Source organism: Delphinus delphis, chromosome 13, assembly GCF_949987515.2.
Source record: "Delphinus delphis chromosome 13, mDelDel1.2, whole genome shotgun sequence".
Classification (NCBI taxonomy): domain Eukaryota; kingdom Metazoa; phylum Chordata; class Mammalia; order Artiodactyla; family Delphinidae; genus Delphinus; species Delphinus delphis.
The window spans coordinates 84,901,680-84,921,153 of record NC_082695.1 but is presented as its reverse complement, the minus strand read 5'-3'; the positions used below and the strand labels follow the sequence as shown (position 1 = coordinate 84,921,153).

Sequence of the window (19,474 nt, the reverse complement as noted above, 5' to 3'; positions counted from 1 at the left end):
TATCTCCGTTTCAGCACTTGGCAAAAGGCATTACATTTGTTTACGTATCTGTCTCCTCCAACGGGCCTTGAAATCTTCTAGGGCAATATGTTACTCTCTCCTGCACTAAAATGGTGTCTGGCATGAAGCAGGAACCAGTGATTATTAAGTGGAGCCACTTTGCTTTGTTAAACACCAGTGGAACTCTGTCCTATCTTGCAGCTTTCGTGTAAATCTGAAATTATTCCAAGATAACAGGTTTTTTTTAAAAAAAGGCACCAATAGCAACTGCGCTATCAGCAATCACCACAACTGTCTTACGCATCGTGTAAGAAGACATTAGCTACTACAGAGCCTTGCCTTAGCGGGTTTTGTTTGTTTCTTCGTTGCAGCACTAAGGATCATTCGTTGCAGCATGCCCGCTTCTTAGTTGCAGCTTGCCAGCTTCTTAGTTGCGGCATGCATGCGGTATCTAGTTCCCGGACCAGGGATCGAACCCGGGGTCCCCTGCGTTGGGAGCACAAAGTCTTACCCACTGGACCACCAGGGAAGTCCCCGCCTTAGTGTTTTCCAGACGTGACACTAGGAGTTAGTAATTTCACATGTAGCAAACTTGAAGAAGAATGAATAACAAACATTTGAGATTTGAATCCGGACGTTAACTTTCGTCAAGTTATTTAATCTGGGTCTCAGTTGGTGGAAAGGGGTTAATTCCTGCTCTACAAACTGCTGTGCTAAATAAAGTATACAGCGTATATATCAAATGAGCTCTCCTAATGATGTTCTAGTCAATAGATAATCAGCGTCCTTCCCTGCACGGTGTTCCAGCTGGACTAACACCTCGCCGCAGAACAGGTGCACACCGTAATTAGTTCCACGGGCACGAGCTGTAACGTTATACCTCAGTCACCATTAGGATTATGGTTACCTATAAAATAAATCCTACTCGTGTGTCCCTGGATGCCAACCCTGCCAAGATATCCCACTCCAGAATTCCCCCTTGAAAATAAACAAGCTATTCCCACCTCGACGCAGCCGACAGGGGTCAGCCGCTCCTGCCACCCGCCTCCACCAGACTGGTCCCCAGAAAGCGGACAAGCACACACAGTACGTGCCCGCTAGCTGGGAAGAGGGGTACCCGCTGCTGCAAACAGTGGTGTGCGGCAGCCTGGGGTCTCCGTCCAGGGCAGAGCGGCTGAACCCGAGCGGCTAGGACCCTCCCTTCCAGTCGTGCCGCTCTCGGGCACCAGCGCTCCAGACCGCTGCCCGGCCGGCGTCCTAAACGGAAGCCGACGCTGGTGGCAGCGGCGCGGCTCCGGGAGACCGGGAGGGGGCGGGCAGCCGGAGGAAACCGACACGCGGCAGCTCGGCGTGTGCGTTTCACTCGGGGGAAGCCCGGCGGTGAGAAGCGCCCGACCGCGGGCAGGGGCGCGCGGAATCGCCGCCTCCGCCCTGACAGCCAGGCCCGTGTGAGTCGGGCCTCGGGGCGAGCAGCGGCTGGCGGTGTGGAGCCCAGGCGGCCGCGAGGCCGCGCGGGCGGCGGGCGTGTGTTGGGTGAGTCTGGGCGGCGTCGGGAGGGACCGGCGAGCGGGGAGGGGCGGAGGCGGGGGGAAGGGGGGAGGAGGAAGAGCGAAGGGCCCTGGCGGGGCTCCCGGCGGCCAGCCGCCCGGGCCCGGGCCCTCAAGCCACCGCCCCCAGGCCCCACGCTGACGCTGGACGGTCCCCGCCTCCAAACCCCCCGCCCCGGCCAGAGAATAACTTACCTGTTTGCCGACGGAATCGCTCCTGCTCGCCCCTCTGACTGACTCCTCCGGCTCACCGTCTTCCCTTTGGGAGGAAGGGGCGGGACTTCCTGTCTCTCCGCTGAGCGACTTCCGGCGGTCTTCAGGCCGACTCCTTCGTGGACTGCGCACCGGACACCATGAACAAAAACCAGGATCCTGGAACTGGATTAGTAAAACCCACGTCGAGTTCCCTTTTTCTGTCCCGACTGACCGGGGCACCTATGTGCCTCTTGTTTTTTTTTTTTTGTCTGTCAGCTCTCGCCGGAAGTTGCTAGGAGATGGGACCGGAAGTTCCGCCCCTCCGCAAGAGAGGAAAACGGAAAGCCGAAGAAGACAATCTAAAGAAGGGGAGATGCGTCCGGCTAGAAGTGTCTGAGCCGGAGGGCCAAGTGGGGTTTGGGGAGAGTCCCCAAGCGGATTCCTCTGGACATTCTTCCCTTCCGTGTCCCATGTCTCCTCACCCCACCCCGTCCCCCGCCCGCCCGCCGTAGAGGACCCCTGAGGGCGGCGCGTGAGCGCAGAGGGCGGCGCGGGGCGAGCGGCCGCTGCCGTGGGCCTTCCGGGCCCCGAACGGTGCCCGGCGCTTCTAGGCGGCCGTCTACGGGGACACGGTTTCTCTGCTGGGTCAGGCGCGTGCGCAACCCTAGATGTTGAAGACAGTCTGTCGGTGGACTCCAAGAAAGGATCCTCGGAGTCACGGGCCGCAGGGAGCCACGAGCCGAGTTCCGATACTAAAGGGGAGGCAGAGCACCGAGTGTGGTGGCCGGCCAGTTGGGCAATAAAAGCCGAAAACGCCCTAGGTGTTTAAAAAGCCCCCGCCGGACCGTTTTTATTAACGGTAGTGACGCAGCGCAAGAATTGTTAGGAAGAAAGTAAGGCACGACCGAAGCGTGGTCGTGCCCGCCGCCGCCTGCCCCTCTTGCGGGAGCATCCGCGGACCTGAAGCTTACAGCCCTTCCCCGGAAACTCCAGATCCAGGAAGGAAGACCGCGGCTTGCAAAGTGCTCTGACGGACACCTATATAGAGATGAGAGGCGACATCCCACTTGCGATCAGCTTGAGACACCGCTTGCTCAGCATTTTTGACTTTATCTTGTAGGTATAGGGAAAGCTCTTAAATAATTGGATTTGTAAAATTTTAGGTAAACGGAGTTTTTAAAGGATAGCCCTGTAATAATGATGGTAGGCTTTCTAAACCAAACCCATCTCTCAAGGCCAGTTCCAGCTCAACGCTTATTTAAGTCAGAATATTCAGGTGATAATAACGTTTTAAATACTGGTTTACAGAGTACTTTTCATAGACATTATCTGGTCGAATTTTTACTGTAATCCATATGAATTCTCATGTCCGTCACCCACAACAGGAAGTTGTAATTTAGAAGAGTTAAATAACTGTTCCAAGATCACACAGCTAGTAAAGGTGGAACTCACTTTTCAAACTCCAGAGTCAGCCTTTTCCAGTCCACCTTGCATCTTTTAATGAATAGCTAGTTCAAGAGTGTTAGTCTTGGATGAGAAGGTGATGAATTTCTCAACACTTAAGAGTAGCTAGCACTGTTTTCCATGTTGAAGAGGTATTCTGTTGATTTGTAGGAGATTGACCTTGCTACCTTTCTTACCCTGGGAACTGAGTTAACATTTCATCTTCCTTCTTTGAGCAGCGAGTTTATTTTTCTTCTGAGTTTGTTTTTCAGTTCCCCATCATGCAGTATTTTACTGAGACAGGACCTTTGCATCATACCTTAAGGAAGTCAACCTTAAGGACAGTGACCTTAAGGAAGTCAACCTGACTTCCTCGTGTATAAAATTAGTCATTTAGAGTAAAGTTCCGGTCTTTCGTCATTCTGTTAATAGAAGAGGCTCTAAAATTTCTAAGCCACAGTAATAGTGTCTAATACTGTTACTCTCATTAAAACATTTAAAAGACTGTTCCATTAGATAATACAGCGGTGATAGCTGTGGTTTATTAAGCACCTACGTGTCATGCAATGCGCAAGAGAATCCAAGAATATAGGAAAAATTTGTTTTTCTGTGTCTTATTAGGAAAATTTATATATAATATATATATCCTTTATATATATATATTATATATATGTATATATATAAAATAAAGCTCCTTTGGAGCTTCTTTAAGACATGTTTGCCAAAGATGATGTCTTTCCATTACTTCTGGCCTCCATTTTTTCCTGATGAGCAGAGGTCATTCAGATGTTTTTCTCCCTTTTATGTTTCCCTGTATGTAATTTGTCATTTTTCTCAGGCTACCTGCAAAATTTTCTCTGTATTTTTGGCTTTCAGCAATCTGATTGTGATGTACCTAGGCATGATTTTCTTCATATTTATACTATTTGGGGTTTTCTGAACTTTGAACACCTGTAAATTTATGTACTTCACCAAGTTTGGAAAATTTGGGACCATTATTTCTCCAAATACTGTTACTTTTCACCATTCTCTCTTTTTCTTTTGAATTTCAATTAAATATATATTACACCTCTTGATATACATAACTCACTGAGGCTCTGTCCTTTTTTGTTTTGGTTTCATTCTTTTCTTTCTCTCAGACCTTCAGATTGGATTTTTATTGATCTATTCTGATTCTTTCTTCTGTCATCTCCAATCATCTGTTAAAAGCAGCTAGTGATTTTTTTTTTGTTCTTAATTCAGATATTGTCTTTTAGTTCTAAAATTTCTATTTTGTTCTGTCTTACCGTTTCTGTTTCTCTGCTGAGATTCCCTATTGGTTCATTTACTAAAGGCATATTTTCCACTGTGTCTTTGAGCAAAGTTATAATAGCTGCTTTGCCATATTTGTCTGCTGATTCCAGCGTATGAATCATCTTGGGGTTAATCTTCATTAATTTGCTCTTTCCTCTTGATTGTGAGTCATGTTTCCCTTTTTCCTAAATGCCCAGTAATTCTGGTTGTATCCTAGATATTTGAGTAATATAACGTAGAGACTCTGAATTCGCTTCTATTCTTCTGAAGAGGTTGGCTGTTGTCGTTACTGTTTTAACAGGCAGTTGTTCTGGCTGTGCTGCTACTCCTTAACTTTGTCTCTCCTGTCATGGTAGCAGCTGAAGTCACATTCAGTGCCCTCAGCCTTAGCCAAGAGGCTTTCGTCCGCCTCACACAGGCATGGTTCAGAGGTCATCCAGAGACCTAGGCAGGGCGTGCAGAATGCACTGCTTCCCCTCTGTGACTGTCCTTTCCTGAACCTCTTCCCTTCACTCTGTAGGAGCCCTAAAGTCTGCCTTCCAGTTTTTCAAGTGGGGTTTTAAATAAAATTTAGATAGCTGCCTTTGACTATAATTATTTAAAATTTGAAAGGAAGCATTGGTCATTTTTGGTGACTAACCATTCTTGATGACTCATTTACTTTAACAGTGTCATTTAAAGTTCTAATTTCCTTTAAGTTAACATTTTCTGCCACTACACTCACATGCCTACCTACAGTAACAATGAGAGTAGGCTAGGAACACTTAACCACCCACGCTAGAATTTTAAATCTAAGTTCTCTTTGAATGGTGTTTTGGTGAATTTCAATGTGGGAGGTGAGATGATGTAAAACTTCATATTTTCTATTATAGTCAAAGGCATAATTTCTCTGACATCTTTTTTCATTCTCAATAAGAAATTACACTAGAATAATTTTTTAAATAAAATTTTTCCACGTAGTGACAGTTTTTTTTCTCTTCAATCTACCTAGTCAAAGAAAGCTCAGAAGCATTTATTTACTTATCATAACTGTTAAGAAATTATAGTCATTAATCCGTTCTCTTCCACATCGTGCTGGAAAGAAAAAGAACACTTTGCTTCAGAAAATCTGTATTTCTGGCTTTATTTCATCGACTGATTGAGCCTTTGGACAGCTGAACAAAGAACACCCCCAAGCCAGCCTCGGCCTCCCAGAGCTTGCTTCCCAAAGAGGAAAGCTGTTCTGATATAGTAAAGAGGGAGATTATCTTTCTTACCAGTTAAGTGGCCTGCGATATAGAATGCAGATGTTAAAGAGCTGTTCAGTGGAAGAACAGAAATGATATGTGCAGGTATTAGGCCTGGGTTTAAGTTTGCTGCTTGTCATGAACAGCAGTGGTATTACAGATAGATAATAGAATTATGCTAGGTTTAACCATAGGTACATTACCACTGAAACAAATATTTTATTTCATCTTACATAAGTCCGCAACTCATTATTTAACTGTTTATCTACTACATGTTCAGCTAGTATTCAAACTTGAAACATAAAATTTAAAAATAATAGCTAGATGGCATTGAATACATATAACACTAGATATTTAAAATAGTATAGTATTTAAAAACCATTTGGACCTATCATAAAATGGTATTTGTTTGGGGGTTTGTTGTGTTTTTTTTGGTTGTTTTTTATTTTTTTGGTACGCGGGCCTCTCACTGCTGTGGCCTCTCCCGTTGCAGAGCACAGGCTCTGGACGCGCAGGCTCAGCGGCCACGGCTCACGGGCCCAGCCGCTCCGCGGCACGTGGGATCTTCCCGGACCGGGGCACGAACCTGTGTCCCCTGCATCGGCAGGCGGGCTCTCAACCACTGCGCCACCAGGGAAGTCCGGGGCTTGTTTTTTTTAAGTGAGAGTTACTTATCAGAAGTGAGAAGACAAATACAACTGTATTATTCGTGAGCTTCCTTCTTACTCTGCGTCTAAGAAGCTTACTGAGCACATATTATGGGCCAGGCACTGTGCTCAGCACAGCCTCTCCTCAGCTCAGCGGGCTGTCACCCTGCACGAACCGCAGATGGTGTTACCCAGTCTTCTGACCACTCAAGAGAAATCACTTGGGTGAGGTCTGCTGATTTTGAGATGCTGGCATCCAGTTCAGAAGTGCTTAGAACAACGTGAAGGCCACGTGAAACGCACTGAAGGCAGCCGTATGGGGCTCACGGCTGCTGGTTTGTGGCCCCTGTGCAGACAAATGCTGCCTGGGCGGATACACAGGCGCTGTTATCAGTCGATGGCACCTCAGCATGACTTGTTTCATGTGCTTTTTCCCAGTGCTAGCTGCTCCCAAGACGGTTTCAGCTAGGAACGATGTGAGGCAAAGAGCATAAAGATAGAAGTCCAGGCCAGGGAAAGCCCAAAAATGCAGCTGCGGAACCAAGAGGAGGATTTCAGCGTGCAATATTGAGCACCTACTGTGTGCAGCGCACTTCACTGGACCCCTGAAGTACAGAGATGAGTTGGAAATGGAAGACAGAGATTGGAGATAGAGAATATTTAAAAATTTTACCTGGCCTCCTGGCCAATAAGTGGGTAGATTTCTGTCACCCGTATGTGTGTAACTGCCCTGAAAATACTTCCCTTCTGACTCCAGATCACAGCAGAACCCAGGTAGGCACCTGGCTTGGGGCCGGGTAGAAAACCCAGATGGACCTGGGAGAGCTGGGGACACTCATTGTGACCCCTAGAGGCAGAAAACTATGGCTCTGCACCCAGACATTCCAAGGTTGGGATCTCCTAGACTCAGTGACCTCAGCCTTTGTCCTGCCTTTCTTGCCTGGTGGTAGCTGAATAATTAACCAGACGTTGCAAGTCTCAGAGATTCAGCAGGAACGTAGATCAGTGAATGAGTAATCTTATAATTTAGATGCTTGGTAAAACAAACTGATGTTACATTGCTCAGAAGTGGTTACAATACATTTTAACCAGCCTTGTTAATTAATATGAACACCCTTTTAAAAATATAAATGGGGATCATAAACTTCCTGTATATTTAGTTCTTGAGAAGTCTGCCAAATACACCAGTTAGGTCCCACAAAATCCAAAATGTCAAAAGATTCCATGTAATCTGGCAAGCACAAACCAAGCTTAATAGCAAAAAAATATCAAATTCCTGCCCATACTCAACAGACAGCATTTAAATGTTCTCCAGCATCAGAGGAAAAGTGGCTAAAGCCTCAGCTGGGTCCCATTTCTGTGACGCAGTTCAGGACAAGCCGAATTACTGGCCCTCTGGTCCAGCCATTTTAGATGAGGTGCAGCAAGTTTTAAAACTGACATTTCAAGAACCCATGAAGCAATGGAATGTGTTATGCTTGTTTTTTATTTAGAATCGTGAGAAACATTTTTAACAAACCTTTAAATTCTTCTCCATTAATGTGATTTAAATAATTTATAGAGATTAAATCTGTTTGTTTAAATATACTCAACTGTAGAAAAATTGCATTTTTTTGTTTGTTTACACTGTCAAATCCAATCAAGCCAAACAAGATGGTTAACTAAAATGATTAATGAACCCAGCATTAGCTGACGGCTTTAAATTTAGAATGTGTTACTGATGTCAGGGTTGATTAGCTCTCTATCTAAAACCGATGCTATTAAAAGCTTTGAGCAATTTATTAGATGTAGTCACTGAGTACAGTTCCCGCAGGGTGAGAGAAATTCTATCAGGATTAATTCTGCTGTGGCGCATTGACAGGTGCGCAGATGTTGAAGAGAGCAAGGAGGCCTTCACTGACGGGGCAGGAAGAGAGAAGAGGCTGCAGGAGGGGCAGTCGGCTGGCATCAACTGCAGCAAAGGTAAAGAGGCTTGGAACTTAGAAAGTACTCATTTTCGCACAAGGAATCCCAGATGGCGTAAGCATATGAATATTGATCATGTCCATTTCAGCACTTTTGAAGAAGCAGGAAAAATAAATGAAGGGGAAGCAAGAGGTTAATGCACTATCATGCTTTAGTAACTCCTCTAAAAATGAGCCCACAGGGAAATTACAGTAGGCAGTGCTGGAGACCAACATGTTTGTCAATAAGATAAAGGGCACAAGTGGTAAAAGCAGGGGTGATGTAGGATGGACAGTCACTGGATGGGATGACTGTGTGTCAAGCACTTAGAGGCCTAGAACGCAAACTGCAGTGATTACACCAATCAAATTGCAAGCGGAGAATCTCATCAGAGACTTGTCCTCATCCTGAAGGGTACCGTGAGTCCAGGCCTGGGGCAGCCGCAGCAGGACTCAGGGAAGTCAGGTTGTTGAAGGTGGCTGTGGCTTTAGAAAGGTGTGCACGGTGACACAAAACCACGTCCGATGTCTGCGCCTTGGAAATATTTTATTACTGGTCCAGATGTCCAAGGGAAAACATTATTTTGGGGACCAAATTCCTCTGAATAGTTAGATTTTGTTCCTGCCCAGGGTTGTGTGAAAGGGGATCTGTCAGTAGGTCAGGCCTAGGCTGGTCAGGCCTACCATGATTAATGCAGCTTAGCCATCTCTAGGAAAAAGGCAGCAAATAATTTGGATCCCTCTATGTAATTCCACCTAACAAAAGAAACAGAGACACTGTTATTCCCATTCAGATGACAGAGGGAAAGTAGTCTACAGTTTAAACAGGAAGACTTGATGACAAATTGCATCTGAAGTATGCAGCCTGTCTGGAGGTTACCGGTGTGAGGACCCAGGCTTGTGCAGTGAGGGGTGAGCGCCTACAGGACGCACTAACCTGTTGATCTTCTCTTTCTGGGAGTGCTCTCCATCGTCCACAGCGCCCAGCGGGAGCATCATCACACTCTTCTGGATGGTGTCCTTGAATATTCTGGCAATGGGTATGGTTGATCCATCTCGGATCATGTCTGGCTCTGTCCCAAACACTGAATGAAGCACAGGAAAAGAAGGCATTTGAATAAAATAATGACAAGACTACCCCCAGTAATCTCCCCAAATGTAGTGTTTGCTTTGTCTTTTTCTTCTTCTTTGTTTTAATCATTAAATTTGATACTTGGGTTCGGTAAACTTCTTGATTTCACATAATTTATGTTCTAAAATCATCAACAGAGTCAAGAAGAAAACTGTGGTTGCCTTCTTTACAATTATCTACTTTTAAACTTTTTTTATTTATTTTGGTCATGCAGCATGCAGGATCTTAGTTCCCCAACCAGGGATCAAACCTGAGGCCCCTGCAGTGGAAATACAGAGTCTTAACCACTGGACCACCAGGGAAGTACAATTATCTACTTTTTAAAAATATTTTTAAATTTGTATTTTGAACTAATTTTATACTTACAGAAAAGTTGCAGAAACAGTACAGAGTTCCCATATATCCTTTTACTTTCCCTAATGTTAACATATAACTATTGTACAATTATCAAGAATAGGAAATTAACATTGGAATAATATTATTAAGTAGACTCAGACCTGATTGGAATTTTACCACTTTTTCCCTTTTTCTATACCAGGATTGAATCCAGAATCCCACACTGCATTTTGTCAATGCTTCTGAGTCTCTTGTAGTCTGTGACAGGTTCTCAGCCTCTCTTTGACTTTCATGAACTTGACCCTCTTGTAGAGTACTGATCAGTTGTTCTGTAAAATGCCCCTCAGTTTAGGTTTGTCTGATGCTTTCTCCTGATTGGAAGAAGTCATGCATTTTTGGCAGGAGCGGCACAAGATGGTATGCCCACTTCTATGGCTGGTGCATGAATTAAATATTGGGAAGGTGGGACTTCTTTGTTTTTTTGTTTGTAACCAATATACAAATAAATAGCTGTACTCAACCGCCACCTGAATGTCTCAGCGTTTGTGCTCAACTTTCAAGGTATCCCAGGAAATAGTTTTAACGGATATCCTAGGGTCTGGAAAGAGATGAGTTCAAACCTTGTAGGCTAGAGGACAAGTTGCTGGTGACAGAGCAGGAGTGAAAAATGAAACAGTTGCAAGAGAGAGCGTGCCCGACCTTCTTTACCCACAGAGCAAGGTGTGAATGTGAATAAAGATGATGGACTTTGTTAGCAGAACTGGTCCAGCACACAAGCAGGCCCAAAGGTGCCCATGCCTTCCTGCAAGAGTACGTCAGGCCTTGACATTTCAACCACATGCCTCTCTTCAGGGGCATTGCATTTATCTTCCTAACCCTTCTTCCTCTTTTCTTCACTCCAAAATTGGCAAAATGCTGCTACAATTGGGACAGTAGGAATGATTATGCAGAGAAGCACGGCTCTAGGTCTTGGACTTGTCCTGTGATTGTTAATGTCTGTGTCCCCGTAGTGATAATCCTGACAGACAGTGAGGGCTCCAAGGAGGTCTGGACCCCCAGTTCCAGCTCCAGCATCTCTGGGGGTGTGGCCCAAGGCCCAACGGTAATATAGTGCATAGTCTATATAAACACTTGCCAGTGTCTTCCCGCCTAACGTTTGAAAAGACCCCAAAACTCCCCCTGCTTTTAGGAGAGCCCCCCACTTTGCAACTGTTGGCAGTGTCCCATTCCTGCTGCAGAAAAGACTGGCTGTTCCTCCTCCCCGGGCAGCCAGAAGCCCAGGCCTGTGTCCCTGCTCACCAATCCTGTATCCTGTCCACGACTTTGAAATACACGAAGTCAAAACAGGCACCGCTGAGGAAATTACAAATAAAGCTATTCCCTACCTCTGGAGAAGCAGAATGGCATTGTAAAAAAGACCGCTGGTTTTAGAGGCGGATAGGCTGGAATTGAGTTTCTCGTGTGTTCTGTAATTTTATACAAGGAGCACATATCCAGGAAGCTTCTTCAGTGCAAAGCTCACATGGCCTGCCTTGGGGCCGTCTGCACCAGCCAGGCAGTCCAGGATGGGCTTGGGAAGAACACGACCACACACAGTAATTAAAGACCCAAACCCATGCCAAGACAGGTCCATGGTTCAAAACTCTCAGGGGAGACTGTGTTCACCGAAAACCCAAGCAAGGACGGCCAAGCTTGCACACACACACCCTGTCCAGGGTGAGCGTGGCTCTTGGAGCGAGGCTTTTATGTAGTGGGTCTCGTTGTCTGCTTCGTGCTGACCCGAAACCACTAAAACCCACACCTCCTTGTGAGCAGGAAGAACAAGTCCCCGCAGGGCGGCCCGTGTCAGCTTGCTCACTGCACTACATTTGAGCTCCTTCATTGTTAGTCCCAGAAGATTTCCTTTACTTTCATGCGAGTTCAGCTGTGCCTTTAAAAGGATGTTTTCAAATGTTGGTCATCATTTCCAGGAGTACTGGAGGTTTTCAAGTCCATCATTTTGCCCCAAATTCAAATCTCATGGTGTGAGCTTAAACCCTGGCTTTGCCACTAATAGCTGGGTGCCCTTCAGCAAATTACTGAAATGGTGAAGGGCATTGGTGCTGAAGAACCTAGGGGCAGGTGCTGAAGAACCTAGGGGCAGGACAGGAATAAAGACGCAGACGTAGAGAATGGACATGAGGACACGGGGAGGGGTAAGGTTAAGCTGGGATGAAGTGAGAGAGTGGCATGGACATATATACACTACCAAACGTAAAATAGATAGCTGGTGGGAAGCAGCCGCATAGCACAGGGAGATCAGCTCGGTGATTTGTGACCGCCTAGAGGGGTGGGATAGGGAGGGTGGGAGGGAGGGAGACGCAAGAGGGAAGAGATATGGGAACATATGTATATGTATAACTGATTCACTTTGTTATACAGCAGAAACTAACACACCATTGTAAAGCAATTATACTCCAATAAAGATGTTAAAAAAAATTTTTAAATAAAAAAATAAAAATATCTGAAGTCCAACCTGTTTTGATGGCTCTTTTTGCCGCAAGATACTGATTATCTCTGATATTTGCAACCCACGGGTGTAGTCCTAGCGTCATAGATACAGTCATCTGGTTGGAGCTATTTCTTTTGGAGAATATATAGTCAAGATGCTGCTTCACCTAAAAGGAACATTTTCAGGTGGAAAAGAAAATTTCAAGTTATTCTCTCATACCATGAACATACAGTCGTCTTTCAACAAGAAACTGATGAAATCTCAACCCAACAAATTCAAGTATTTGGGTTTTACCTTAGTTCTTCCGGAGGGATGGCGTGGAGTGAGCAGGGCTCCAGGACTGGGAGCTTCGCCAGTGGGAGGAACGCGAGCTCTCACTCCCCTTCTGTCCCCAGACCCTCCAATCCCAGCTCTGACCCTCCCCATACTCACCAGGGTGTCTGACTGTTAACGTTTGGTTATTATGAATTTTGGTAATCATGAAACACAATACAAGTACAACTTCTCCATCTGATGACTGACCACTCTTTTTGGACTTACCAGTACCTTAATGACTCTTATGGGGAATACCATGCGTTTGGAAATTTCTGAGAAGTGGAAGCAGTTCCAAGCTAAGCTGTGAAGGACCCGTGTCATCAGCGCCCTTCTCTTTCTTGGCTCTGTTCCAGCCGCTAGTCAGGAAATCCTCCGAGAACAACTCCATACTCTAAAATAGCCCTTCCAGGGACTTCCCTGGCGCTCCAGTGGTTGGGACTCCGCGCTCTCACTGCCAAGGGCCCAGTTTCAATCCCTGGTCGGGGAACTGGGACCCCACAGGCCGCGTGGCGCGGCAAAAAAGAAAGAAAAAAAAATCATTCCAATATTTGCTTCAACCAATGTTAATGGACGCCTGTCATGTGACAGGAAATGTTCTGGGTGCTGGGGTCACAGCTGTGAGCACGACCAGGACGGTCCCGCCCTCGTGGAATTTATACGTTGTAGACAGAGGGACAAAAAGGGAGGGAGGGAGGAAGGATGGAGAGTATTTTAGGATGTAATCAGCACTGAGAAGACGATGAAAGGGACAGTGGGATAGACGGGGGTGGGATGAGGTGTTTCCTGAGCTTATTTATTCAGAGTCTACTTTCTGTTAAACTTGGGGTAAACTGATGACTGGTGGATAACTGAGACAGGCACTCCCTCCAGATAAGGAACGTTTTCATTAAAATGGCTGCTTTCAGAGTGTAGATTTCAGACATCACAGACAAACTGATGACTGCAGCTTGAGATGTCCCAGCTCAGCCCAGCCGTAGGCAGTTAGCTTCTCCATCTGGGTGTAAAACCAATCTTGCCTTCATAGCTACCATTTAATTTTTTAAAATTTCCCATCACTCCAACTCCAAACGGTTACTTATCTGACTACTATAATTGCGTATAATTGAGCAAAGAGGTTTCTACCGAACAAAATTTATCAGTTTCTTGACATTTGTTCCAGTCCCTTTTGTATTGGAAAAAAAAAAATGATACTTCTATGCGAACAGCTGAACTGCCCGCTAAACTGTGGTGTGCGGCGCTCAGAAATGGCACTGCCACTGGGCGGGAGAAAAATGCACGCTGGTTACCTGCTTCTCCACCACAGACATATTCATGTGAGGGACTAGACGGATTGAAAATTTTCCTATCACTCGGCCAGGGATGACTGTTTTGGCTCCAGGCTCATGAAACGCGCCCTCGATCCCATGAATAGAAAGAGATGGGTATCTCCACAGGTGCATTAGAAGTTCCTCCTAAAGTAAAATAAAATCATTTTACTATCTAGAGGAGTGTTTAGTTAAAACCCAGTTGAATTATATTGCTTGTATCACCAATTTCTGTACATCTGTGACACCATTCATGACAAGTTAATTAGCACCTTACTTAGATATGTCTGGACTAATAGTACAGGTGGACTTTTCCCTCAGGACCTGAGACCCTCTGCTGCCTTCACCTGCCCTAGCTGCTTCCACTGACAAGGGCCCCTCACCACTCCAGCTCTGATTTGCAGTTAATAGATGGCAAAGGGGCCCTTTCCAAACCTGGGGTTCAATTGTAAATTTCTATCCCCAGTCATTGCCATGATAACTTATATGCTAAATGCATTTTATTTTCCAGAAGGTTTCAAAGAAATCTACAGACATTTGAGCCAGTGGCCACCAGAGAGCTAGTCTGAGGCAAGAGACATACTTCATAAGAGTAAACTCCCCACCTGTATTCGGCATTTTTCCCTCTCCTGGAGCGTCTGCCCAGGAGCCAGCCAGAGCTACCAAACACCACAGCAGGCAAGGGTCTTTTTTGTTTGTTTGTTTTGGGTTTTGTTGTTATTTTAAGGAGGAGGAGAAGTAGAAGGGAAAAGAACAAAATCTAAATTTACCAGTAGCCAATGCTTTGGGCTCTGGGTTTACTTACTACATTCAAACAGCAACGTAGCAATTTACACATTAGCCCCGTAAAGCTCTTGGTTTTGTCTTTTAAAAAATGAATAATTAGGGGTCTTGGAGCTGAAATGATCTCAGTCTATTCTCAACCTTTAAACAGACAGATAGGAAGCTCAGCTCACTGGCTGAGGGCTGGCGTGAGGTTGAGTCTCATAAGCCAGTTTGGAAACGCACGGCTGTGAAGTGAATCACTGCCCTGTGGTTAGGCGCCTGAGGCCGGTGCCAGATGGACCCCAAGAAAAGGCCCAGTTGATCTAGACCACGAGGACCACGAGGTTTCGTGAAGGGAAACCTGCCCCTGATTAGCATGTGCTCTCAGCTCTGAGATGTGCAGAACAGCAGCACATAGCAAACTAGGCACTGGGAAAATACGGGTTTTCATCGTTCCTCTTTCAGGTTACCCGTCAACGTGTGACCTACCTTGGTGTCAAACAGAAATTTCTTAACCTGGCTGCTGTTCTGGTACTCCTCAAGGTCCAGATCGATGGCTTCGTATGTTCTCTTTTCCTCCTCTGTAACAGGAGCCACGTGGTCATAGATTCCAGGGATCAGAATTCGACCAGAAGAGTCCACCAGGCTGCCTATGAGAGACACACAGGAGACAAAGGTGGGTGGAAGCTACAGGTGCGTGGGGTCCTGGCCCTGGAGCAGAGCCTCAGGGACCCTCCTGGGGCTGCAGCGGGCCTGCGACCGGCCCTGTGACCGGCCCTGGGCCCTACAGCAGAGCCACTTGTCAGTAGCTCACGTCCTAGAGGTGACGGTGGGAGAAAGGAGCCGGTCACCAGGAAGACTCAGCCTGCGTCAGACCCGTTTTAATGTCCACCTTGTTGACAAAGGGATGGAAACACACGGCTCTGCAATCAGTTACATTTGGAGTGACTTACCTGTGTTACATGCAAGTTCTCAGCTACACTCTTACATCATAAACAAGGTTCCTTTTTTAGTTTTATCTTATCCTGAGTTAAAAAGTAATGTGTTCATTAGAAAAATATTTTAAATATATATGTATGTGAATATATGTACAAACCTGAGAAACTGAAAGTCATCGTTCTTCTCAACCTCCCTCCCCTACACACACCACAATAATATAATAAATACTCATCTTTAATCAAAAACGTAACAGCCTTGAGGTCTAGTCTACGAGCCACGTCATAACCACAAAAGCTTTCGTAGTGGCGAAGCAGATACACTGCTCTGTTATTTGTGAAAAAGTTTGGGGATTAACAGCAATGAGTGAAAAATCATCAATGAGCATTTATAAAAGAAGCAGATGCTGATGACATGGATGGATGGATGGATGGATGGATAGAGAGATAGATAGGTAGATAGATAGATGGATTTAATTGGACAATGAAGGAGCAGGAAGCTCTAGAATAAAGGTGATACTGAAGACCCAGAGGCAACCTCCCAACAGGTCGCCCCGTGGGCTGGTGGTTCACTGTCGGAGGCTGCGGAGGCCAAGGGGATTCGGGAGGGCGTGGCCAAGGTAGAACTGTGTCAATATGGAAAAAAGAGAGATTTTTGCTAATTGATTCCCAAAGAGGGAGTGCTTTTTGGCAGTTTGCCCAAAAGGGGCATGTTGCAAAATTTGCATAAAGTCACCCTTGGGACATCACACCTGGCTGTGGGACACAGCTAATCAGCGGACCTGCTGGAAGAAGTCTTAGGATGTACGTGATCATTTCTGGTTTGTTTATCTGCTTCACCAAATGCTCCATAGCTCATAAGGTAAAAACCATAATGCAACTACCGTTAAAGAACAAATTTTCTTTGTTCTTTAACGGTGAGAAAGGTGAGAAAGATCCAGGTATTGCGAGGTCTGAGGCTTATGTAACCTGAAAACCTCTTTTTTAAAAAGAACCAAATTATGACTATGAACGTGCGCAGTGTCCCTGCCAGGACTGTGCAAGCAAGGCCCTGGAGATGAAGCCTCCTTCAATTCCAGGATCCACCCGGAGACTGGGCTGTCCGAATGTAGGCAAGAGCTCCAGGTGAGTCAGGTGGGCAAGCTGGCTCTCTGGAAACACACACGCACGTGCGCACACACACACACACACACGACTCCCACCTGCATCCACCAGGCCCACCACCTGAGGAGGTCACGGGCAGGGGCAACGAGCAAACTCAGTGGCGTCGCTGAGCCACGTGGGACCACAGCGACTCACAGGAAGGAAGCCAAGAGGTGTGGGTAGATTGGGCACCAGCTCTGGATGCTTCTCCAGAAAGGTCTCTGCCACTATCCTCAAGTACAGCCGGATGTGTCGCAACATCCAGTGAAAGGAAAGGGGGTGGATTGAGGAAGGGTTTCAGTCCATGAAGAGAAACAACGTGGACGTAATAAGCCTAAGAAACGTTTAGCCAAGGGGGAAGCTAAGACCGTGGTCTTCCTCCGCTCCACCCTTATTCAGGGCTGGCCTGGAAACCAAGGGGGAGACAACTGAGTCAAACAGAACTACGTTAGCAGATTCCCTGATGCTTAAAAAGTGAAACGAAAGAAGACATTACCAAGAAGAGCGACCAGATCCGCCATGGGTTCGTTAAGGATCCCACCAAAGGTCCCCGAGTGGAAATCCTGATCTCTGCACTTCACCTGCAAGACAGGGAACGGGAAGGGAGCTGCTTTTCGCCGTGGCTGCTCAGAGACACCTTTCACCAGGCAGCAGACCCGCCCCGGGTGGCCCTCAGTGCTCAGGGGTCAGCTGACATTGTCACCACCGTGCTTCCGTCACACAATGTGGAGCGTCTGCCCCCCACATCTTCAGGTCCCACTGAATTCCCCGAAACCAACCTCAGCCCCAGCCTGGCCACCAACAGTGCCGAATCCCAGACCACCAGCCCCTCCTTGGCCTAACGGCTGACGTGCAGCGCAGTTGCCTTGCTCTTGGTTTCACGCCATCTCATGCTCAGCCCTCCTTCCAGAAAATTCTCCAGGAAACTTTCTTCTCCTTGTTCTTGTCCTCCTGCAGGACCATTCTACTTACGTCTCCTCTGATGACTTCTTTTCTGTCTTAATCCTTGGATCACTCTACACACTGAGCTTCAAGGCCCACGGGACTTCCTTTACAACCGCCAGACTCTCAGCGCTCCTTCCGTAGGTCTGACCTTTGACCTACTCACAAGACCTAAAGCTTCTAGTCGCTTATGGTACATAACACATTGGTGTGCTCCCAGCTTCTGAGCTTGAGGAGGTCTAGACGGGAACATCTTCTCCTACAATTACTTCCTCCTAGCTTGCTGTTTCCAAAACAAGGAGAGATGCCAGTCCTATAAATCTATCCCCTTAAAATGATGTTGGGGACTTCCCTGGTGGTCCAGTAGTTAAGACTTCGCCTTCCAGGGCAGGGGGTGCAGGTTCGATCCCTGGTCGGGGAGCTAAGATCCCACATGCCTCGCGGCCAAGAAACCAAAACATAAAACAGAAGCACTATTGTAACAAATGCAACAAAGACTCTAAAAATGGCCCCCATCAAAAAAAATCTTAAAAAAAAAATGATCTTGGATTTCTCCCAGGCACATTATGTCCAATCGGTTCCCAAGTTCTAATGAGTTTGGGTTTTTTAATTCTCTTTGACCCATTGCCTCTCCCCTTTCCTGGCGGCTGGCCCTTCTCTGCCTCTATCGCCATCTTTAAAGCCCTGCCAGGTGAATCTTCCATTTAGTCACTGTAGCTTAGGACCCGCATCTCATCAGGCAGGGATGCTAACAAAGCGCTCTGGGGTCGCAGGGCCCCACCTCTGAAATCTTTTGCCGCCTTATCCCACCTCTGCTCACAGCTTCCCTCCTCCTGGCCCCCTCGTCACGAGCCTGCCCTCCCCCGTTCTGGGCCACAGCAAGACGTCCAGTCCCTCGACCCATCCAAGACCTCCCCACCTCTCGTCCTCCTGTCCTTCTTTTCTCCCCATTCAACCCGAATGCCCCTGTGCATCCCTTCAGCCTCTCCATGGGCAACGTCTTGACTGACTTCGTCTCCTCCATCACACCATCGGGCACAGCCTAAGCCTTGGATCAATCCTGCCCACTGGGGTGTCTCCACCACCGGCTCCTGAGCACAGCTGCAAACGATATCCCACTGCTCGGACAGGGGACTAAACACCCTCACCTGCCCGCCAGCCAATTCTTCCTGCCCACCTGTTCCCCACAGAGACTACTTCCAGCACGTCTCTGCAGAGAAACTTCCTTCTGACTCAGCAGTAGAAAGAGGCCAACGACAGACAGCGAGATGTTCCACGGCCTGCACAGCTCGGACCCCACCCTGCTTCTGCAGCTGCCCGGGACCCCGGCGGGAGAGCGGAAGCTCTTCCAGGCTCAGGGTCGCACCCGCCCTCTGGCTCTCATACACCACCCCCCACCACCACCCCACCCCCGCTTTGCGGTTTCCAGCTGCTCTATGAGGGAGGACTTTCTGATTCTAAATTGCAGGCTCCATCACAGCTTGTCTGCATTAATAGAAAAGGAGCAGGAAGCAGACTACGTGTCAGGGCGGAACTTGAGGTCGCTTTTAGTGATCACAGCAAGCCTGGGAGGATTAGTGTGCTCACTTGAGAGGTAAGGAAACAGGCTCAGACTTAAGGTGCGCTCAAGGCTGTTCGTCGGATGAGCCAGACCTCGGGTGCCGGCCTTGTCGGTGCTGCACCCCTTCTCTTTCTGTCCAAGACGTGGTGGGCAGAGCAGGTAACGGCCACTCACAGCATCCCCAGAACCCGATCAGGCGGTCAGTCTCCTTACCCCAGTGCCCCCGTGCCTGCCTCCAGGTTTCACAGCTGGAGTT

General features: G+C 47.1%; 2 protein-coding genes and 1 long non-coding RNA gene across 5 annotated transcripts in view; 1 reads left to right on the top strand and 2 right to left on the bottom strand.

Moving 5' to 3' along the window:
* Window positions 1-1,800, bottom strand: part of ZNF407 (zinc finger protein 407) — a 420,562-nt gene extending 418,762 nt beyond the window's left edge. For both annotated transcript variants that reach the window (XM_060029226.1, XM_060029227.1), the window contains exon 1: window positions 1,743-1,800. The gene's annotated coding sequence lies outside the window, so the exon portion shown is untranslated. The remainder of the gene's footprint in view (window positions 1-1,742) is intronic.
* On the top strand, window positions 1,171-10,282 carry LOC132436352 (uncharacterized). Its single transcript, XR_009521786.1, has 4 exons — window positions 1,171-1,533; window positions 2,019-2,858; window positions 8,213-8,313; window positions 9,089-10,282. It is a non-coding gene; the product is annotated as an uncharacterized lncRNA (long non-coding RNA).
* Window positions 7,815-19,474, bottom strand: part of CNDP1 (carnosine dipeptidase 1) — a 31,816-nt gene continuing 20,156 nt past the window's right edge. For both annotated transcript variants that reach the window (XM_060029228.1, XM_060029229.1), the window contains exons 7-12: window positions 17,212-17,296; window positions 15,127-15,287; window positions 13,855-14,019; window positions 12,278-12,419; window positions 9,232-9,379; window positions 7,815-9,050 (exon numbers count right to left, since the gene is read on the bottom strand). In XM_060029228.1, the coding sequence (XP_059885211.1) occupies window positions 8,984-9,050; window positions 9,232-9,379; window positions 12,278-12,419; window positions 13,855-14,019; window positions 15,127-15,287; window positions 17,212-17,296 (768 nt within the window). In that variant the 3' untranslated portion in view covers window positions 7,815-8,983. The remainder of the gene's footprint in view (window positions 9,051-9,231; window positions 9,380-12,277; window positions 12,420-13,854; window positions 14,020-15,126; window positions 15,288-17,211; window positions 17,297-19,474) is intronic.